The 24,357-nt window shown below is 39.5% G+C and overlaps 1 protein-coding gene across 1 annotated transcript in view; it reads right to left on the reverse strand.

Moving 5' to 3' along the window:
- SMCHD1 (structural maintenance of chromosomes flexible hinge domain containing 1) overlaps positions 1 to 19,812 on the reverse strand; it is a 66,575-nt gene extending 46,763 nt beyond the window's left edge. The window contains exons 1-8 of the mRNA XM_079300705.1: positions 19,492 to 19,812; positions 8,984 to 9,059; positions 8,399 to 8,560; positions 5,669 to 5,751; positions 5,439 to 5,569; positions 3,930 to 4,044; positions 3,663 to 3,782; positions 716 to 882 (exon numbers count right to left, since the gene is read on the reverse strand). Of these exons, the coding sequence (XP_079156831.1) occupies positions 716 to 882; positions 3,663 to 3,782; positions 3,930 to 4,044; positions 5,439 to 5,569; positions 5,669 to 5,751; positions 8,399 to 8,560; positions 8,984 to 9,059; positions 19,492 to 19,671 (1,034 nt within the window). The 5' untranslated portion in view covers positions 19,672 to 19,812. The remainder of the gene's footprint in view (positions 1 to 715; positions 883 to 3,662; positions 3,783 to 3,929; positions 4,045 to 5,438; positions 5,570 to 5,668; positions 5,752 to 8,398; positions 8,561 to 8,983; positions 9,060 to 19,491) is intronic.
- Positions 19,813 to 24,357: the final 4,545 nt, after the last annotated feature.

Consider the following 24,357-nt stretch of genomic DNA (forward strand, 5'->3'; position numbering starts at 1 on the left):
GTTTGTGTGCAACACTGAATGATATTTCCCATAATAAGATATTATGTAATACTTACATTAATCCTCTTTTTAAGTATATCTATTATTATAAGATTATAGTATCACAAAAATAAGATCATAGTTTGCAAGCAAAACTGGTCTATGACTTTGTATTTCAGTTAACATTCACAGATGGATCCATCATCTTAACAGGTAAGCCCAAACTATTCACAGGTATCTCCAGGCTCTGCTGGCCCACTGATGACATTTTTACAGTACAGAGCAGACAGTGTCATATATCTTTCTCTTAAACTGGGATGAAGCAGCAGTACTTTCTTTTATTGTTTAAAAAATCAACCAACCAAAAGATCCCCTAAAACTGTAAATACAAAGCTAAGGTACCAAGGTCAGGAGCACAGCTGTGGAACAAAGTAACTGATGAAGTTATTAGCAATTAGATGAATAACTTATTACATTAGTAATAGACTGTTAGGCTGAATAGGCTACTAAAATTAGAGTGGATAAATATGTATGAATCATCAAGTCCCATTTTTGGTTGGGGGTGCCCCATTCAGTTATGTTAGTTTCTGCAAAATCGGTTAGGAGACTAAATGTAGTATCAACAGAGTTAACAGGAATAAGGCCAATGTCAAAGTCCAAAAAGGAAGGAGCTCATAATTATCTGACTTTGATATTAGCCCACTTTTAAATCAAATCTTTTAAATCACCAACTTACGCCAGCTGCCTTGTCCAAAGATGAAAGTTGTTTTTCAAGTACTGCATGTGATCTGGTTGTACACCTGTAATGACAACTGCTGTGAAACTCTCTTTATCCCTTTCTTCTGATATTAGATTATGAAGAAATCTTTCATCATCACTTGTGATGTGAGTAGAATCAGATGGCTACAAAAAAAGTAAAATAATAAGAGCAGGGATGTAAACTGAATTTCTGAACCCCCATCAACTAGAAAGGGATTAAAAAACATAACAGAAAAGTAATACAGAACACATGATGCTAAGTATCACAAAGGATTAAAGCTTAAAATAAAAGCTTCCAAAATAAAGTCAACAAGCTGAGAATGTGACACCACTCATCCAGTTCATTTTCAACTCACTTCATTACAGTGCTTGAAGTGTGCAGTCTAGAAATATATTTAATCATGTTTCATGTAGCACTGTGTGATATGCATGTTTTCATCCATCAGGTGGAAGCACTAAGTGTGCAAGACATTAAGTCCTCTTAAGAAAACAAAGCCAGAAAATTGACTGGTTTTAAAGGGATAGCCTGCTTTCTATAACAGAAACCCAAATGTATCTCAACAGAGAGAGAGATTCCAGATTCCAGAAACTACTGATTGTCTTTTCCTGACTGGATGAACTTTATTCTTTTGTCAGATTTTTAAACTGAAGAGAGACAGTGGTTGATGTCATGCTTTACACTGGATCAGTGGTAATCCCTTATATTTGGTACATCCAGAAAAAAGCTATTTTTAAAACAAAGATTAAGATCTTTCTAGTGAATGTAAACAATTGCTACAACTGAGAAGATATGTTGTAGTAAATGCAGCTACATGCCTTATTTTGCAGGAAAGCAGAAAAACCCCACATCACCAAGGCATGAAAGGAGACATGTTCTACCTAACCACAGTTAGATGAAATAGTTAATCAAGACTGTTCTATCAAGACTTACTTTCCCCAGGGAATCAGAGTTCTCCTTAATCAACAGGATAATTTAACCCATTTTGAGACCTTTCATCAAAGAAGACTACATCTCTCTTTCCTGCCCACAGCATAGCCTCTTTTGAACATAAGTGTCCTGCTGATTTAATGCAAACAAGAGACTATTTTATGCTAGTGATGGCATCACTGATAATAAAGAAAAGCCAGAGCTGCTTGCACCTCATGCCCATGTGACCTGACAAACCTACAAGCTGCACACTGATGCTGAACAAGTGCCACTCTGCACAGCATGGAAGAAACTTACAGTGTGAAAGATCCTCCAAAATCATCACTCCCATACTCTGTGGCTGTCTTCCCAGAGGACAAACTACCCATGGCACCTTGCCCTACATTCCTAGCATCTATCTCAACTAGAAAAATCCTATTTACTTCTTTGCAATATTAAATGGTCCAGAGAAGTGACTGCAGTGGAGATAGGAGCCTATACTACATCAAGGAAAGATGACCAGCAGGGACACCATTAATGCCACTTCTCTTCAGTGTGGCCTTGTTCTATAGTGCCTCTTGTTTCACACTAATTATATCTCAATTTCTTTACAAAAGTAACTTCTTTCACCAACTGAATGGCTCAAAGGCTCAATTATTCTTCTTACACTAGCAATCAATTTACAACTTCTATTTCTGCCACAGCATTCTCTTGATGTATGGGCCATGCAGATAATTTTTCAAGTCGTTAACAAGATGAATTCATACATTTTATTTCACACCAATATAATGAATTGGCCTAGGTATTTCAGTGATTTGCAAAAAAAATTCCTAAACCCACACTTCACTTCTGTTACTTGATTTTTTCACATCATTTATTCCCTCTTGGATAGTTATAAGTTATCTTTTACCTCTAATAGAACTTTACTTGAATTTTTAACAGTGTCAGTTTAATGTTAATTTTATATTATTACCACAACTTGCAAAGAGTTGATTGCATCACCTTCCTGAACTCTATGTATCTCATTCAGCTACTTTCCTCCAACTTATGCCTGCTACTTTGTCTTCTACTTTATATCATCCACCCTTTCTCTTTGATGTCAAACAGGGAGGGAAAGCATTTGTACCCTTTACAATAAAGCCGATTTTGTCTGCATTTATTTTCAGTTTCTATTTTTGTGAGTCGACATTCCTAACAATGTTGTACAGAGAATAAAAACAAAACTCTGGCAATTCATATTTTGTTGCAACTCACTGACCAAGATTGGCATGATAAAAATCTTGTTTACCTCCTGCTCCTTTCTCATCCATACAAAACACCAAGAACACTGATATAACCCACTAGATATCAGCTCACGGTCTGACTACCTTGTCATACACACCCCCCCTTTTTCCTCCCATCCACACCCTTAGCTACAAATTTCCTTCCTAGTCCAAAAAATTCCAAAGAACAGTTACTTTCAGTCTTCCTCCTTATCTTAAAGCTTTTTTACTGAGGCTCTTTTTTTTCATGAAAAGCATCAGGACTGTTGAGTTCAGTTTTCAGCTAAACAGCTCATTTATTTTACAAAATAAAGACCAACTGGGTTTTGTTGGTCTGGCTGGACTTTTCTCCCACATGCAGGGTAGTATTTCATATTTCTAACAAAGTAGAATTTGGTTCCCTAATATATTCCTTACCGCTTCAGAGAAAATTAATTTTAGTTTCATACACACTGAAAAACTTTCCTGTGCTTAGACAAGTATTTTTAAATATTTTCTCAATCTGACATGTAAAACTGTAAAGCATTTCTGTCATTTAACCTTAACTGAAAAGAGGAAAAAGCATCACATAAAAATAGGCAATTTGATACACTGTCTTCAAGTTCTTGGTTACTCCCTTTTACACTCCAGGGTGCAAATGATTGAATAAAATGAAGATATCCCCAGATAAGCATTACAAGAATATTACACAGTTAAATCACATTAACCTCAGAAAGGCTTTTATTTATAAATGAGAGATTCTTACAGCTATTTACCTTTCTGTTTTGAATGAATCCAGTATATATTGCTTCTTTGTTTTTCTCCTTCTTTTCAAAATCCTCTTTAGAAAGGACAAGTTCATGAACATCCTGAGATGTCGCAGGTTTGCTTATCATCTAATTTTATTAAAGAAACAGCATTTAAAATCAAAATAAGACTTAAAATAAACATTGTAAAATACTTTAGTGCTGTGATTAAAAGTTAGGAAGTAACAATCTGATTGTGTGCAAATGTTCTAAAATGAAAGTCTGACATTGACTTACTCTGGCAGACTGTCCCACGAAGAACACTGCTTGCTTGCCTCCAACTCCAAAATATGAGATGTCGCTATTTAAACTACGAGGCACTGGCAAAGGGCGCACGTATCCTGAGTGATCACTGAGAATAAAAGTGTCGTTAATAAATTTTTTCAAGACAAAAGTAATTTAAAAACTCAAAGATACTTCTGATCTAGATCTTCTATTAAATTATTCCTCCTGGAATTTTGTTAAAATATTCTTCACTTTATACCTTTTAAAACTGCACCATTAAACTACACGTGTCTGAAATTCTTGATGTACTCTTTTTAAATGGATCATGACATAGTATGTATTTTCCTAAGTCATCTTATAAAATTTTTTGACCCTTCTCACAAACAAAATCTTAAAATGAAAATGGCTTATAAAGCAAACCTGATCTTTCTGACAGCATCCTTTCCTAAAAATACTTTGAAGTCAGAGTGGGAAATAATGCCAACCAATTATTAAATGAAGACTTGGAGAGACAATATATGCTATCAGTAGTGAAATTCCATGTCTTTTAAGTCACCTTGAACAGTCTTATCTAGTTTAGGACAAGCATTTATTTTTAAATCACAGCAGTCCCAAATAAAAATAAGGTGTAGATAGTATCCTGCTATAATTTACACCTATGCTCCCATTAAGTGGTAGTAATCCAGTTTAAATCTGCATTTTAGGAATCCTACATATTTCTATTACTAAACTCACCTACAGCAATTTCAAAACGCAGTGAATTTCTTTACAAATGACCCAGAATCACTTTTTATGCAATTATCTCCAGATATTTAAAAGACATTGACTTTCTATGTGGACATGCTTTCAATGCAAAAAAACTTCCCCCAGCTATACTACCACTTCCCACAGCCCCATTACTTTTTACACTACCTGCTCATATGACAAATTAGTTATGACTGAGGCTCTAATTTTCATCTTCACATTTACAATGCTAGGCTTAAAGTATTTAAAATGTGACTGAAGCTCAAAAACTGTACATAACTAATTCTGTGGAATTTTGTACACTAGCATTTAGCCTTGTGCAGCCTGCATCAAAAAATAGACATCTTCATGTATAATTTGCAATATAATTACAGAATTAAGGTTTAAATAAAAAAAAAAGAAAACTGAAACTAAAACCATGTATCTGTTTATCTGTTATTCTAGTAGCTCAACAGTTAATGCATGCATTATTTAATGCACCACTACTAAAGGTTTTCAGGTAACAGATGAACACAGTACAAAAATCTTCTGCAGCACATAGCATACCCCTAACTGTACACAGGCAAGCAAAGACAGTTTAGAAAAAGTCACAAGAACAAAAAAGCAGTTGGTGCCACAATAATTGAAGAGCAGTTTTGTGTTATGAAGCTTCTCTATTTCCTACCTAGAAAAAGTATGGGTCTATTTATGTAATCATAAAATGACAGGGTTTAGCTAAGTATTGGCATGCAGCTGTCTTAAGGGCATATTTTGTGGACATTCACAGAGCTTGCTAACCTTTCGAAGTCACCTTGTCTTGTAAACTTTGACAGTCTATATACAGCCCAGTTGTTAAGCTGTTTAGAAGTCATTCCACTTCCATTATCAATCACAGCAACAGCTGGTTTTCCTTGGGAATCATCAAACAACTGTTGGGGAAAGGCAAACAGCACAAATCAACAAGGAGCAACAAGAAAAAAAGGATAATGCAAACTATGGCTAAAAAAATTAAAGTATTTCTATCTTACCAATTTTATCTGAATACTCCGAATACCAGTATTTTGAGATGTAGCTGACAGAGAATTGTCAATCAATTCAGCAAGGGCAAATGCTAAAGAAAATGAAGAAAAATAACCCTATTAGCACTCAGAAAAGAGACATCTACTTACAACAGTTTCTTCCAAGCAATTAGGATAACACATTACCTAAACACAGACAAAACCTAAGACCTGTCAGAACAATCAAAAGCACGTAACATCTTGTTAAAAAATAAAATAGCTTTTGTATATGTACCTTATGATTTGTCTCATCACCGAATTTCTCATGTCTCTTAGTGGTAAGAACACAATTACTTGAAAGTGCAATGATAAACTAACTGTCTCCTTACCAAAAGACAGACTGGTCCTTTACACAATTAGGAATTAATTTTTATGAGTCACATGAGTGTACATAAAAAGTACATAAAAAATGGATTTTAACTTGTTAAAATACTGAGGGAAGAATGAATTAACTGAAGAAACCTGAACTGTATTTTTATGAAACATCTAAAATGACAATATTAATTGTTTATAGAAAAAACAAAGAAAATTGTAGAAATGGTTGAAGGATTTCACTGAATGGTAAATACAACCAATGTTCTATCAGATCCATGGCAATGCACAGCAGAAATAGTCAGGCAAACTGCATGCAGAAATTTTTTGTTTCTAACCATTAATACTTGGAGTTCTTACCTATTTAAAGTAAAATTGCCTAAGTTTACTGGAAAATTGCATTTAATCTAAAAAAAGCTCATCAAGTTTTAATTAATTCAATCTGACTGACCAGCTTTAGTAAATAGACATTTCCATTCAATCTCTCTAAAAAGATTTTTTTATTTCCCATAATTTGCAGAGTTCTTCAGAATGCTACAGTGCAATTTACACTGGCCTCATATATCAGACATGTAAAAGAAAACGCCAAGTATTAGTGTAACACAGCAACATTGAAGCAATTGGCATTTTCCCTCAAGCTGCTATCAAAGTATAAAAACAGTTCTGCACTTTTTTGCAACTTTCCTCATTGCAGAGTAGTTGAGAATCAGTTATGTGATCCATATTTAGTATTTGATATCAAAAAACAATGGCCCTTCATCAACATTCAAAATTGGTGAGGCATCGCCCTTAGAGATGTTGCAAATAAGGAGCATCAGCTGCATTACACTTACACAGGCTCAACGCAACAACTTCCTGCCAGTGAAAACTTACGGAAAAAATTGTTTAGTACTTCAGTCTTCTCCATGTCAACTGCCAATAGACCCCCTCATGTTTAATTTATTTAGGGTTCTTTTGTCATCTTTTTCTAATGTATCTGTAGAAACCCTTATTATTCCTCCTCACATCCCTTGTCAATTTGCTCCAGCTGTGCCTTAGCATTCCTGATCTCATCCGTACATTCCCAGGCAATATCCCCATATTATTCTCAGTATTCATGCCCATGCTTTCACCACCTATGCAACTCCCTCGTGTTTTAGTTTGGCCAGGAGGTCTTTACTCAGCCATGCTCTTCTCCTGCTTCCTAAGCCAAATTTCTTCCACATAAAAATCAACAGTTCTTGCGCTCTAAAAGGTAATTTAAATAACTGCAAAGACTCTTCTACTCCTTTATTCCCAAAAGTGCTGTTGCCCCTCTGTATTTGATCCACCACCCTTAAACAACTGAAAGGTCTTTTTCTAAGGTTTAGAGTCCTTACAATACTTTACACTTTGCCTATTTAATCAAATTCCACCAGGGTATGGTCACTATAGAAGAGGCCCAGCTTGGCCATTCCAGTCAGTTCCTCTGTGTTGGTCCACTAATAGCTGCTGGCAGGAATAAATCACACATCTCCACAGAATGCTCTGTGTGGCCTCACACAGCAATTCCTGTGCACATGCAACACCAACTCAACTATTGCTGCACTTTGAGCACAGTAACACCAAACCCAAACCAAACAGTGCCCACTGGGGCTCAGAACAAATGATGTGCACAAAGAGAAAAGGGGAAAGACTGGCCCTTAAAATTACAGCTGCTATTTACAGACATTTTTGATGTTGTTTTAAAACAATGGGAATGGTATCATGCCCGAGTCTTGATTTGTTTTGCATTTTTTTCTGTGCAGTTTTGAACCTGCTGTACCTAAGAAGTCATAGTACTGAGAAGGTAATCACAGACACAAACATAATTTTTAAGAGAGCCCTAAACAGAAAGCAATTTATTCAATAAAACAACACTAAATGCTGGTTACATATTTCATGCACCACTTAGATAAAAACTAATTAAAGCAGCATCTTTATATTGAAAAAATACTTGTTCTTGTTGCTAAATTAAGCCCTGTAGCACCCCAGATTGGAGGGCACACAATTCTACAGTAGCTCACACAAAAACCATTTATGAAATTCAAACACAAAGTCGACAGTTTAGTACAGGAGACAAAAACGTGATAACACAAATACTGACCTGTCTGAATGACATGCACAAGACTATTCAGCCTAAAGTTATTTTGCTTCTAAAATATTCAAAATTCTTGAACAATTATTTGAGAAGGTACCTCTAAAAATCTGGAGTCTTAGGTGGCTACTTGCAATCATTTTTAAAAGAAAAAATTGTATGAAGAACATAGTTAATTTTTCTTTTACAGTTAAAACTATTTTTAGCAGCTATAATTATAAGTTGAATTGCTCATAACCACATTATATTAATATAAACATCATTTACACAAGATTACTTCTGCAGGTACTTACGCAAAGGATTTTGGCCCTCGCTGGCATAGTACTCGTACATGCCACTTTTGACAAGTGTATCATAGTGGGGAAGAAAGTCAATTCGTTCCTTGGTTGCTGAAAGCAACATTTGATCAACTGACTGTAGCACATATAAAGTAACTCCATCCTGAACAAGGTCCCCTGCAGGGAAGATGAAATACAAAGTACATTGAAGAGCACTGCATCAGGCAACTTCTGCTCTCTAAACAAGTACAGGTTTAACCGCAGGTAATCTCTCTATTTTCCCAGGCACTGCCTATTCAGCATTTAACAACAACATTTAAATTAATATCTTTTCACATTTCCAAGCTCAGGTAACATCTATGGCCATACAATTTTTCCTATCATTTATAGAATCTGTGACAGAAGATATACTAAGTATAATTGTCATCACACTAACTGGTCAAAAACATGTTTGTGAAAGTAATTTTTAAACAATTTTTTGCAAACTATTACAGGATATGTACTTTCAGTTAATTATTGCACGTCATAAATAATTATCATGTGGCCTTTATGATTAATATAAGAAACAGCTGTAATTATTTTGCCATCTAAGATACTTACTGAAGTTATCTTCTGTAATTTCCTTCCTATTTGTCGTCGTGATAACAAAGGTTTCATCAGAAGATATGTTAAATGCCTACAAAAATTGAAGGTTATTTAGTTATGGTAACACAGTAGTCCAAAAACCATTCAGATTCATTAAAAAAAAAAAAGAAAAAAAAAAGGTGCAGTCTATTTACTAGTGATGAGTAATCACACAACCTCTTAGAACACAGCTGAACTTAGCATCACTTGTTTTTTCAACTTAGCCAAATCTGTCCAGACTAGAGTAGTTTGTTTTTCTACCTGCATAAAATAAAAATACACTCTACTGAGCAACAGGAGTTTTAAGGAGGAAGAATTGTCTTATAGATAATCCCTTTGAGGGCAGAGGAATGAGACTGAACAGCTCTACTTCTGACTACAACAACTACAACATCAATAGTTATGATCTGGAATGTGTCCCATGTTTAACTGCACTCTTGAGATACCAAATCAACCAAGTATTTCTTAACGTTGGATATTAAAGTCTTTGTTCTTCAAATACATCATACATCTACAAAAATAATAAAGATTTTTCAGAAAAATTCTTTACTGTTAAAAGACTGATTGAACCTAAACAATCTTTGTCAGTTTGATGCCTTCTTTTGAATGTGTTTACTGCAGCTTTAGACTTTTTATCCTTCTTTCTACGTGCACTTAAATGCCTCTACTTTTGCCCTTACTTTTGCACCCTAATGTCCAACACTAATCTTGGTCCCAAAATAATAAAATAAATATCTGTATTTTCTCCTGCCTTTCCAGGTCTCTGAAACTCAAGTAAAAGTCAACCCTGGTTTGTCTAGCAGTAACACCTCAGATAGGTGCTTTATGCACTTTTAACCAGATTCTTCCCTGAAAGAAGCTGTAGCATTCTCTGCAGCAGCTTGCCCTCATCATTTCCCACATCTCTTTACACCCCTATTACTCAAACTCATGAAAATATTTTTAAACACTACTTATGGTTTCATTAGAAGCCTACTTTCCATATTTCAGTTACTTTCTCTCTGTGACCACAGTAAAAGCATAGTTATTATCCATCAGTAAAATTAGAAAAAATTATGAATTTCTCATAGCACTTGGTGCAAGTAAAACAAATGCAAATGATAGACTGATATTCTGACATAAGAACCTGGAGTAATACTTTTTAACTCTTCTACATTCAGATCAATTTTACTTCTCACATTACACAAAACTCCACATAGCAAATCTGTGCAGGAAAAACAGTAAAATTGCTCAGAGCAAGAAAAGTAAGCATTAAAATATATGGATTTTAGAAAGCTAACACCCTACTGTGCCATTTGAGGTCAGTGGTTAATGCAGAGTAACTGTGGTTTTACATTTGAAAGCACAGATAAGCATCTCTCCCTCCAGCTCTAATTACAGCTTCCCCGTTTTCTCAATCTCCCAAAGGCTCTTCTGCTGTCAAACCCTAATGAAGAGTGCAGTATTTACTTTAAGGCAGCAAGAAGTTAGGATCAGCTAGTGCAAGTACAAGACAGCAGCCTGCTATGGCAGCAGGGCAGCAGCCTCATCTTTTTGGTCCTCTCCCCCATTCCATGGGTGAACTTCAACTAAAGTAACCACAACAGCCTGGCACGCCACGCTCTAATTGCCTGGGTGAACCCAGCATTGCTGTGTCCACTGGCAGCAGGTCCTTTCCACTTCACAAGCTACTAGGCAGGTACACCAAGCTTGGCCATCTGAGTTGCAGATAACTGCTTTTTCTTGTCCATGCCATAGTCCAGCTGTGTCAGTATGTGGATGTGATTTCCAGAACAAGAAACTGCTGGTCATTCCTGAATTAAAGTGAACCTACTGGCCAATTTACTTGTGCAGTCAGTGATTTTCATTCAGTTCTGACAGACAATGTTCAGTCAAATGTTTCATTTCTTGGTAAGATTTGTGCATGTAAGAGATATGACATCTCTTGTTAGTAACAAGTTCAGGTTTCACTGCTATGTCTTTTTCAGCCCAGCATGGTGCCCTTTTCCAAGTACATACTGAAGATGACACAACTTAATTTGATAAAATTCACAAGACAGCCCAGAAACACTTTCATATGATAAATCTGTGAGTTATTCTGTGATAATCCAGACACACAACCATGATGAAGTTAGTCATGTCATCAAAATCTTCAAGAGTACAATTGCTATGCTCAGAAATGCCTCTGAACATCCATACTGAAAGCACATTTGGAGGTTATTGTGTTCAAACTACTAAGTGGAAAGCTTTTATCTTTTTGTATACAAGAGATGTTGATGAAAAAAAAAAAAAAAAAGAGACAAGCTTCAAATAAATCCACAAGCTAGAAAATGCAGAAATGTGAATAAGCAAGGATCCCTAAACAGCTGATTACATATTATTGCTACATGCAAATGCAAGAGCTAAAATGCTACAAAGATGAACAGTTATGTGCACAGAGAAGATAAAAATGACACCTAAAGCCTTAAAAGTATAGATTATGTCAACAAACCAGATTTTTAATATTCTGGGAAAGCAACCATAGCTGTTGATTGGAAACCAAATTATTTGCTAAACCACATTTGGAAGTGTGCTGAGCGTATGCTGCCAGGCTTTGATGTCAGAGAGCTGTAGGGGTGACCCATGTGAGAAGAGGCAACTAATTGCCTGAGACAGCCATAGCCAGCTCCAGATAGCCCTCAAATCCATGAAACAACTCACTCTTCACCCAGAAGGGTGCATGGTGGTTCTGCTCAAACTTATCATGGAAAAAATAGAAGAGACAAATGAGAAGGAACAGAGGAGATGCATTAGGAGATGCTGCCAGGGACAGACACATTCTGTCTGAAATTACCTTCTCCACACCAGAGCAGGGATGGCCCCAAATATACTGGAGAACCCATGACAGGCATAGAATTTCCTCTCTTTCCTCCTATTCCTATGGAACTGTGACCTATGGCAAATTCATCATAGCAGGAATAAATACAGTAAGAGCAACAGAATAAAATGCTGTACATGCCCTGCTATCTCACACCACCTGTAGTCTAACCAAAGGAATTGGGATTGACCATGCAGTGTGCATTGGGAGAACAAGGATAGATTAGACTAGGAATAGGGAAAAAACAGTGCATGACAGATGAGTTTGGAAAAGGGGAAGGAAAGGCATTCCTCTAAGTGATTAATCTTCCCCCCAATCAGTCATGAGAAGTTTGTGTTACCAGGCAATAAGTTAAATTAAGAAAAACAAAAACCCTGAGTTGAGTCTGCTTTGCACACAGCGGGGTATCAGTCCTTAAACCCACAGAATGATACAGAAGCAAAAAAAACTGCCAGTACAAACAAGAGAAATGCCCTCTTTATGAACTGGAGGATGGTTCTGGAGCACCAGTATGCTTCATGACAAATAAAAACCTATGCTTCATGACAAATAAAGTTAATAACTCTCAGTTTGCTGGTAGATGTTTATGACATGAGATTAATACAATGCCAAAGGAGCTTGAGACAATGTCACATGCCCAAGAAGCTTTTAGCAGAGCATTTACAGGTATGGCATGTGCAAGTGTGCATGAATTGTGGTATGTTTAACTTTTAAATCTGAATTAAGAAGCAAGGTTCAGTTTATGTATTAGGTTCAGTCACTGGTTTTCTTTATAAACTTAGAAACCCCACAAACCTCAAAACAAACACAATCCCTCAAACCACAGATAACTCCTCAGCAGCTTACACTCCTTCAAACAGGCTTCTGTTTATTTTCTTTCATGTACCAGCACAAAAGCTCAAAAATTGTACTGCTACTTGATCTGCACATGCACAGCAAGGCTTACCTGGCTACTGAGCCAACTAAAACACTCAGCATGAAGTCAACATAGATTTTGCCTCTGGATTTACTACCTGCCTTGGATAAGGTGCTCAACAAGCAAATATTTAACTTTGTGTGTGTACCACCACCGCTTGTGGTCACATGAATAGGCTTGAGGTGGTAAGTGAAGGGGAAATAACACATTGTAAGGACAGAGTCATTGGCTTGCTTCCTTTGGTCCATCAGTCTATTACCATAAAATAAGAACTTTTGGTGGTTACTTTTAAAACTGAAGGAATGGAACACCTTCCAACATGACAAAGGTAGAACAGTGAAGCCAAAATTACAGTATCTTTAGAAAAGACATTTAACCTCCACGAATTCAAACCTTTCCAACACAGTTATTCTCTAGAATATATAACTTCTGTACTCTTAAAATACTGTATCCTCCTACTGTAACTAATCCAAGCTGACAGTGCATGAGAATTATGACAATAAATGGCCTCAGAGCTTGGTGATGCAGCCAACAGATAACAGAGACATAATATCCATGGAGCCACCTTCCACAGCCAAGAAGTACCTTTTCTGACTAGAACTGTATTGTCAATGCAAACCTCTAAAGGAGAGCCTGAACTGTATCAGTTAAATGTAAATAAATCTGATAATGTTAATTTTCAATGCTGTCCTTCATAATGCTGTCCTTCAAACATGACAAAAAGCAGTATAGGTTTTTCAGTATTTCAAATTGATCCAGCAGCTCCTTTGCAAAAATGTGCCCAGGAATCTGAAAAAAATGAAGCTACAAGAGCCACATTCAAACAATGAGAAGCCTGTAGCTTTCTGTAATTTTGCAGTGATTAACTGAATATCCCACACTACTTACCAAATTAGTATCTGAAAGACATGCATTTATCAGTTAGCTATCCCACTTAAAGAATAATTATCAGTCCAAACTGAGAGAAATCTCTCACATCAATGAAAATGGTAGGAGATGAAATGATAGTACGCATTTAAGGGAAACTATTTAATTCTCAAATCACAGATTTTCAAGACAAGAACTGTCTTTTGTATTATCTCTCTCAATTATTCATACAACTATATAATATTAAGGTAATTAATAGAAGCAGCAAACACAAAAAAATGAAATATAAAAAGATTAAGTGAACACCTTGCCAGAAGTAAACAAGAAGAACTGTATGCAACTGGTAAGAATGTTAATAAAATAAACTCTTCCAATCAACTGTTAGGACAGTTCTCAACATGATGACAACTTGCTGAGTATCTCCTAGTGAGGACTTGGGACCAAGCACATATGGTAGCAGGGCAAGTATGATAACAGCCATCTCTAATCATAATCCCAATGAGCTTCACTGTCAGAACATAAACTTATATATGACATCTTTGGACACCAACAGAAAGAGGAATCCAAAAATCTCTAGAAAAGTAGCTGAAATTAAAAACAAACAAACAAAAGAACCCCTAGGAATTATTTCCAAGCTTTTCTTGAAGTTCAAGGCAAAAATTTATATATTGCAGAAATACAGGAATACACAGGAGCCCATATCTTCTGGTCAAATGATTTTTAGATACTATCTACTAACAAAAACTAGCAGCGAACACTAATGTTCTAGAATACTTTCCAATAATCCTTTATTGACAACGCCATCTCCATCTGAAGAACAAATTACAGATGATAACATCTGCAGAACTTGAAGGTCGTTGCCTTCTATTGTATTTAAAAGCTTTACTACTTTCAGAAGTTCAGTTGAGTTCATATTTTCTACTAAATATTTGATGGAAAAACAGAGAGAAAAAGAGGCAAACTGTACAACACAAGATCTCTACAGAAGTCACAAGGGTATTTGTCCAGAATGATGTGTTAACTCAGACATCTTTTCAAGATTTGCATCTTTTAGCAAGCAGAAAGAACTTTGGGACCCCATAATTTCTACAAAAAGCATGTTATCATCACTAGACTTAGTCTGAGTCTAGACAGTGAATTCCACAAGACCTTTACAAACCACCATCTAAGATCACAATCACAAATACTCAGTGCAGCTATCAGTCAAAATTTTAACATTAACTTCGTGCCAACTTCTTCTACCAAAAAACCTTTGTATAGCACCACTTGTTAAAGAAACAAGAATTCAGAAACCACTCTTCAAACCAAAAAATATTTGGTCACATCTAACAATTGCACCTGGATAACTAATCCTAAAGATTGCAGATATTCTGATTCTGACTGTATTGCCAACACTCAAATTTGACCAGCAACCTACAAGCCTCTCAGCTCTCCAAATCAACTGCTACGCCATAAGGTTGTACTTAAGTGCACAAAGATGTGCAAACTGCATATCTTCTCCCCACCAAAACATCAGTAACAAAGATGCTATACATAAGAATTTCAATGAAGCCTTAAATACCATGTGATAGTTTTGGAAAAAACTTAAAGCATTGGTGCATCTTACACCAATCTTACTGTACTTCCAATAGTGTCTTTAAAAATCAAAGAGAAACTTGCTCTGCATATGCACAGCACATTTAAAATCCCTCTGTTTTCAGTTTCTGGTCATACAGAATTGTTAAACAAACATTAAAACACAAAAATACAATTATTGTAAGATGGACTGATTTCATCATTAATTGAAGTATCTTGATTGAGAATTTATCAGAATGATGTTTGGTGATACAAACTTGCAGAAGTTTCTAGTATTTTTTTATTTAATTCTTTGACTGCAAAGAATTTGATTATACTTTATTTCTTAGGCATTGTTAAGAAAATATTCACCAAAAATTTCACGTATTTCTTGTCTTGATTTGATACTACACTTATGCTTACTTTCCCTACACTATCTTAATGAATATCCTTTTCTGCCTTGTCTCATTGAGACACTGGAATTTATTTGGGTGGACAGGCCAAATAATCTATTTAAATAGTAAGTAGACAGGTTTGGATACAACGGGAAGCTCAACAAAAGAGATGATAAAATATTAAAAGCAAAAAATTTTGTTTTATTGTGATTCATGTTTTTTGAGTATTTACTTTAATTACAGATGGTTACTTTTTATACAGATTACAGACCTATGCCTTTTTTTTTTTTTTTTTTTTTTAACACAAGGAGGTCAGAACAATGAGAAGTTTCAAAAGAACTACGGAAGGTTTTACCAATGAGTTTGGTTCTCATATAAGCAATAACACTAATCTTAGTAGCATGAACTCTCTTCAGACTGGTATTTTACCTCAAAGCCTCTCAAAAATCCCTTCACACAGAGCAGCTTTCAGCACAGACACCTTTCAGTTTTAAAGGGCGTGTGACCTAAGTGCCTGAAGAATTTCTGCCATCTCAGTAACAAACTCAAGCGTTCCAGCTCCACTGTGTAACGTGAGCAAGGAATCTCAGATTGGTTGCAACAGTTTAGCTGCATTTGCTTATTGCCACTATTTTTGAATTATACTCTCGACATCAGGACAAGCAGTGGAGCATAAACTTAACAGAAGGCAACAGTAAGGTGCACAAGAAACAGTACTGACTGCCAAGAAGCAGAACACAGTATTGAACCCAACTATCCACCTTAAAATGTCATGGTTCTGTAGACTGAAATTACACAATTGCTCCACAGCACACAATGGAATATACAAACTAGCATTATTCTTAATTAAGAAGTTTCTACTTCAGGACTGATCACTACAAAGATGAAGAATGAAGACCATATATGTTCCACCCTTTTAAAAGATTTTTTCCCTAAATCTTTCTTCCTCCAACACTGACAATGAAAGACTAATTTATCAGTATATAAAGCCACTTCCAATTACACAGACATGCATTAACTGCTTAGGGGACAGTTAAAAAAATATTTTCTTAAAAAATCCCAAAAAACTAAATTTCAAAAATTAGTTAAGAATATTTTAGTAATAATAGAGGAATATTTATATGACAGCAGCCACAAAATGAGTGAGCTCCTAAATCAACCTCTGAAGTGGCTGAGTCAGTTATTTTGCTACACAAACAAGAAAATATCTTCTCCCTGCGACATGAAAAAAAACCGTAAGTCTCAGAAGTGGCAGCCTAAGTACTTGAGCTCCTTCAGGTACTCAAGTATTTTCAACTCAGGATCATCACATACTGCAGTTAGGTTTAATTTCATAATTTTCTGCAGGATTTGACTCCTACACATCCAGTTCCATCCAAAAGAATTCTCTTGTGCCATAGGAGGATGTTCACAGCATAAATACTTCCAACAGCTTGATATTCCTGGCAGCCCTGTCAGCCACGACCACGTGGGGGCACCTGTGCTGCTGCAGTAACATCACTCAGTTGCATGACAAGTTGCCAATCAAAGTCCACTGAAAGCTGAGCCTGAACTGAAACTGAGCCACAGACAGGAGAGCCGCGGAAACAACACTGCTGCACACACGGTATCTGCCCAATCCAGCATCTGACAGTGCCTAACAGCGTTAACTGTGGAAAAGCGAATACAACATTCTACCTCAGTCTGAACCAACTCAAAATCTGCTTAACAAAAGAATCGGTCTTCCTGAATTTCCATCACTTCCCTGCCGCGTTTTCAGCACCAGGAAGATAGGAAAGCCTGTCCCGAGCTGGTGAACCCATTCATTACTTCCTCCTGAAAATGACTAGTTGCACTTTCAAAATGCCAGAAATTGACAATTTTGGAGTACAACACTCAGAGAAACACAAAATTTACAAAGCTCTTGGAGCACTGAGATGTCAGAATGTTCTTCCAGAAGTCCTATAACTTCTATATTATTGGTGTGGGAGACATGAGACAGCAAACTCCCAATCATCTGGGAGATGTTTTCACTGTACCAACATTTACAGGTCATGCCAATCCACCTGTTTCAGTATCCTTTCAGAGTCAGGTGTCCCACACATCCGATAATGAAAGCTCCAAAGTGAAGTCATCACACTGAAACGAGCAGTGACAGAGGCATCTCTGACTGCACTCACAGATATCAACACGTTCCTGCTGCATAAGTTTGTAAGAGCACAGACCCTATTAACCTTAACACCCCAAAAGCCACCAGGACTGGTGACAAGGCTTGTGATACTAAACATACTAAAATAGCTATACTTGAAAATTTTACTATAACAGGAACCACATTCAAACACAGCAAGGTCTGCTCTGCAGCACCAGGCTTCTCAAACACTCTGCTGCTCATGCAAGAAGTCTGACTTAACAGCATAAAGGCACCAACTTCAAAATGCTAATACATTTCTCAGGTAAAAAAAATCCCTAAAGCTATTTGTACCCGAGATTTGCCACAGTGGTGATGATGGCTTATTTCTTAATAAAATTACAAATATGCCAAAAGTTCTGTGAATTACTGAACACCATGAGGACGTATGGAAACATCATCACTGGAGGGTGCAGTATTACAAAAAAAAAAACAAACCAGAAATGACAGATTCTGTTCAAAACAAATTGTAAATTAGTGTTAAACTCAGTCCATCAATTAATTACAAATCTAAGAGAAATGAGAGGCGAGTTCATCATGCACATATTTGCCTTGATCACTGAAAATATTTAGTATTCTTGCAACTCATCTGCTAGGTACAGCTGTGATGGAATACATTAAAACAATTCATGGAAAAAATTATCACTCATAAGTTTTTCATAGGAGATACAAACCCTTGGAAGGTCATGAACCCACCCCACTGCTCAGCTTCTCAGAATGTTACACTGTAGTGTACTCGTTTCTTTCTTTCTTTATTTGTTACATGTTTCTTCCAGTCTGATCAACTTTAGGGGCACGAATCTGACCAGGAGATGTGCTCGATAACCCCCTTATTTATGAGTACAGGCATTTTTATATCCCATCTATATGTAAAATATAGAATTTACATGCTAGAAAACTAAGTGCAAATCATACCGGCTAAAGATTTTTTTTTTTTTTTTTTTTTTTTTTTTTTTACCAGACTAAAATAGTACAGAAATTTAGATCTGATTTTCCTGCGCATTTCACATGGTAAAATACGCAGGCAGCTAACAGATTTATGGCATTTATCACGCACTCAGAAAACGAAACCGTGACGGAAACGGACAATGCCTACTGGTGGAGCCAGCAAACTACAGCAAACGGCCCGTGCGCGGGAAACAATCTCCACCTCCCCGAGCTGTGAAGATGGATTAAGTTTCGTTTCGCGTCACGACAGGAAACAGAACCGAACGCGACAGGGCGAAGGCGCCGCCAGACACGGGATTTAAACGGCAGCCACCGCTGCGGACAGGAAACGGCGCTTATCACCAACACCTCGGACAGCAGAAACGCAGCCACAGAGCCACTGAGGCTGGCAGAGAGCTCAGAGCCCCCGAGCCGGCGCCGCGACCGAGCACCGAGCGCCGCCGCACCACGAGCGGCCTCCGGAGCGCGGCACCGCGCCCGCCGCCGCCGCCGCCGCTCCCCGCGCGGGGGCGCTCGGGGCCGCCCGCCGCCTTCCCGCCCGCCGCCAGGGGCTGCTCCCGCCGCCGCCCGCACCGGCCTCTAGCCGTGAGGAAGGCGACGCTGGCACGCCGGCCGCGCTCGGTCCTCCATGGCCGCCCACCTGTCCCGCCAACAAAGTTGGCGAGCAGGCGGCGGGCGCCGCGGCCCCCGAGCACGCTGTGACACCCCCGCCCCGCCCCGGCCGCCCCCCAGCCCCGGCGCCGCGGGCACGGACCCTCGCCGAAGGAACATCGCCACCGCCGCGCCCGCCCTGCCGCGTACCTGGCAGACGGCGCTGCGGAAAGCGCGGTAGCTGTCCCTGCCGTAGCTGAGCACTTTCTCGCCCGAGTCCGCCTGCTCCCGGCGCCGGTCGAAGAGGAACACGGTGCGGTCCCCGTTGCCGCGAGGGGTCAGCAGCGCCGACCTGCGAGGTGTGCGGCTGCCTCCCGCCGCTGCTGCCATGTTGGGGAGCCGGGAAGACAGAAACCGTCCCGCAGCGATGGCGGCAGCTACAGCTCCTCGGCCGGGTCCGCCAGCGCCCCCGCCCGGCAAAATACGTCCCGGCCGGGGAAGGAGGAAGGCGGAGCCAGCCCGGAAACGGGGGAAGGAGGCGCCGTGGGGGTCCGGAAAAAGAGGGTGGGAGGGAAGGAAGGAAGGAGGGGGTGGCGGCGGCGGCGGCGACGACGACGACGACTCTGGTGCCTGCCGTGGGGGGTGGCGCTGCGCAGGCAGATGCAAAAGGACTGGAAACAAAAGCGCCGCTTCGGCGCTGCGACCTCGGAATGAGTTGGAGCCCTCCGCTTCGCGGCACTTCCGCCGCCGGGTGGGGATGGGGAGCAGGACTGGGATCGGGATCGCCGCAGGAGGCGCAAGCGGGCTGGGCGTTGGGAGCGCGTGCTGCGCCTGTGGCCGCCCGCCGTTGCGCGTGCTGCCCGCCGTTGCGCGCTCCTGTCACCGCGGGCGCGCTCTTGTCACCGCGGGCGCGTCCCCGCCCAGCCCGGGCAGCGGCCAGGCAGGCAGCGGAGGTGTGAAGTCCCGCTTAGTCTGCCTTAAAACAAAGCGGCCAAATGCCCACACTGTTGCTTCACACAATCACAGAACCTCAGAAACGGTCAGGTTGGAAGGGACCGCAGTGGGTGACCTGGGCAAATCTCTGCTCAAACAGGGCCATGCCAGAGCAGAGACTGGTGCCCAGATGGTTCTTGAGTGTCTCCAGTGGGGGAGGCTCCACCCCTCTCTGGACAATTTGTCCAGTGCACATTCACCTACACAGTGAAGTTCTCCCTCATGTTCAGGTGGAGCTTCCCGTGTGTCCGTTCCTGCCCATTGCCTGCTGTCCTATTGCTTGGAACCACCGAGGAGAGCCTGGCTCCATCCTCTTGGCACCCCCTTCAGATACGTGAACACATTGATGGGGTCGTCTCTCACTTGTCTCTTCCTGAGGCTGAACAGGCCCAAATCTCTCATCCTGTCTGTGTAAGAGAGGTGCTCCAGTCCCTTAATTGTCTTTGTTGCCCTCCACTATATCCACTGCAGGATCTCCCTGTCTTGTACTGAGGAGCCCAGAGCTGTGCATAGAATGCCAATTGTGGCCCAATAGGGCTGAGTAGAGGGGCAGCATCACCTTCCTTGACCTGTAAGTGATGCTCTCTTCCTAATGTACTCCAGGATCCCGTTGGCCTTCTTGGCCACGAGGGCTCTGCTGGCTCATGGGCAGCTTGTGCGCCAGGACCACCAGGCCCTTCTCTGCAGAGCTGCTTTCCAACAGGCCAGCACCCAGTTTGTGCTGGTGCGGGGAGTTATTCTTTCTGTGCCAGAACCTGTGTATACCTTGGATGAATTTCAGAAGGTTCTTTGTCCATATCTCCCTGTTGAGATCCTTCTGAAGACCTGCACAGCCCTCTGTGGTATCATTCACTCCTCCCAGCTTTGTGTCATCAGTGAACTTGCTGAGGAGGCCTCTCTCCCTTCATCCAAGTCATTGATGAAGAAGTTAAACAGTACTGGACCCAGCACTGAGTTTTGGGGGACAACACTAATGACAGGCCTCCAACTAGACCCTGTGCTACTGTTCATGACCTTCTGGGATCTGCCAGTCATCCAGTTCTCAATCCACCCCACTGTCCACTCATCCAATCCTCACAAAAGTGTAGCTGCTTCTGTTTTAAGGAGTCTTGGTTTTGAGGAAAGGATTGTGATGGCATATAGAGGAAGTTTGTAAAACAGTAGAGGTGACAAATGAGTAGCAAAAAACTCTTGTCCCATGCCTTTTGAACACTTCTAAGGACTGGGATTCCACCACTTCCTTAGACAGCTATCTCCAATGCTTGACCACCTCTTCAGTGAAGGCAGTCTTCCTGATGTTCAACCTGAACCTGTCCTGGCACAGCTTGAGGCAATATCCTCTTGTCCTGCCACTTGTTTCCTGGGAGAAGAGACTGACCCCCACCTGGCTGCAGCCTCCTTTCTGGTGGTTGGAGAGAGAAATAAGGTCTCTCCTGAGCCTCCTTTCTTCAGGCTAAGCAACCCAAACACCCTCAGCTGCTCCTAATAATACTTGTGTGTCACATTGTTCATCAGCTCCATTGCCCTTGTCTGGACATGCTCCAATACCTCAATGTCCTTGTAGTGAGCACAGGATTTGAGGTGTGGCCTCACCAGTGCCCAGTACAGGGTAGATTGTCCTACTGATTCAGGCCAGGATTCCTTTGGCCTTCTTGGCCACTGGGGCACACCCTGGCTCTTGTTCAGTCACTGTCACCAGCATCCTCAGGTCCTTTTCCTCCGGGCAGCTTTCCAGTGACTCTTCCCCAAGCCTGTAGCACTGCCTGGCGTTGTTGTGACCCAAGGGCAGGATCCAGAACTTGTCCTTGTTGAACCTCAGACCACTGACCTCAATCTGATCCAGCCTGTCCAGGTCTCTCTGCAGAGCCTTCTTCCCAGCAGATCAGCACTTCTGCACACCTTGGTGCAAAGTGACTGAGGGTTCGCTTGGTCACCTGGGCTGTCCATGAAGATATAAAACAGGACAGGCCCCAACACCGAGCCCTGCAGGACACTGCTTAGGGCTGGTCACCATCTGGACACAACTCCACCATTATCTGGGCTCAGCTAGACTACAAAGCAAATTGTGTAGTGGAACTGAGCAGTGTGGAGTTTTGTGAGAATAAAGAGCATTTGTAGTAACCAGTTAAGAGAGGAAGGGTCTCTTGAGAGTTCTTATTAAGGCTGTGACTCTGAGCCCCTCTAAATGATGACTCGATGAAATTTGGAATAGTGTATCAAACCATGTTACTTCATGAGTTCATCAAACAAAATTTTGTTTTGCAGTGTGCTTATGTTTCTAGCCTTGAGACAGTACTTCCATTTTGGAATGCTAAGTACTTTGGAAAAAACCCCCTCAATTAACTATTTAATCTACTTTCAACATTAGTATTGCAAGGTGGAAGGGATGGGTCTACCTGAAATACAGGCACTTAATTTACATGAAAATAAGTTCCTCACCTTTCAGCCTATCTCCAAGCTGGTTTAAAGAGTGCCTGCAGTTGCAAAGTTTTCATTTTGCAGTATGAAGTATTTTGTTCTTGAACAACTGAATAATCATCTTTGTGGAAAATAATTTATTTTCTGGAAAAAGAAATTTATCTACTGTATTTTAAAGTCAGATATCATGTTATTTTTCAAAATCAATAATAACAGTAGACTAACCAATAATTTGTTCATCTTGCCATTTGATATTTCAGATGATGCTCAAAAAAGTTTTTTTTTGTGTTTGTGTGTGTGCAAGGATGTATTTATTGTTATATCCTGTGTGTATTTAGTTTTTGTCATTCAAGGAGTAAGTTCAATATCTGATTTCTTTTTTTCATGAGGGCAAATATTAACTAAGTTCCAGTGCTGGACATTTTTAGATAGGAACTATTTTGTAAACACATAATGAAAATTGCTGTGTCTTCACTAGAAGAAAGTGCACAGCCTCTCTAGTAGCTTGTTGTATGGCATGAGTGATACTGGATGCTACTGCCTACCTATGCCTTGCAGGTGCAATGCTACCAATTCAAATTAATCCAAGAAAAGGTGCTATTCCTCCCTAAGGTAACAAATGTTTTATATGTAAGAAGAGGTGGCATCTTGGATTTAGAGCTCTATGGACCTTTGACCCAGCCTCTTAGAAGTACCTTAGTGAGAACCCCTGAGGTGTGGAGCAAAAAGTGGCTCATTACTTGAGTCACTGAGGTGTGAAATAATAGCATCAATATTCAGAAAGCCATCTGAGAGACAGAAACCAGACCATGGAATTAAACAATGAATTATCATCATAACATGAAAATTAAGGTAGATATGGTGAAGTGCCTTAGTGAAATGCTATCTAGTATTTTTTTAGATTTGCTTCTCAGTAACATGGCAAAAATTAGTGAGCAAATAAAGTGACTAAATTTGTGAAAAACAATCCACTTAGTCAAGTTGAGAGGTCTGTAAACACAGTCCATGGTTCTGAAATACTTGACTGATGTTATAAGAGATTTTAAAAATTGGAAGGCAACTGAGAGGGAGATGGTGAAGAAGGAGAAGTGACAACAAACCATTATTTCAACCTCCTGTGGTCTAAATTAACTCTGTCAGCTAGGCTTTGTGAGTAAAACTCATGTAAATTCTCACTGTTCATTGTGTATTTCTTTAACATAAATGCAAAGTGACATGCTCATTAAAATCCAATAGAAATAAAGGCTCTGACGACTGCAGATAGGCTAGAAATAATTGTGGAAAGCATGCCTAAGATGACTGGGATTTTCAAACTAAGAAAGTATTATAGTTAAAAGTATAAAAATAGGAAAGATAATCAGGACCTTCTAATATATCTCACAAAGCAAGAAGGAACATGGAGTTATATTAAGAAACATGCAGAACTGACAAGAAGATCTACTTTCCATAAAACATTTGATTGAACTATGAAATACATAATGAGAATGATTAATTTAGTGAAGTATAAAACAATTTTTTCTTCATATGAATAGGAAAGAGATAAGGGACTAGAAAGATTAAGAATTAAATTATTTCCAGGAGACATACAAGTTGTATACTTTGGTCTTAGAATAAAATATCCAAATATTACTGAATAAGAAGAGTTTAAGTTGGAAAACAAGTTAT

This window comes from Erithacus rubecula (genome assembly GCF_903797595.1).
Source record: "Erithacus rubecula genome assembly, chromosome: 3".
Lineage (NCBI taxonomy): Eukaryota > Metazoa > Chordata > Aves > Passeriformes > Muscicapidae > Erithacus > Erithacus rubecula.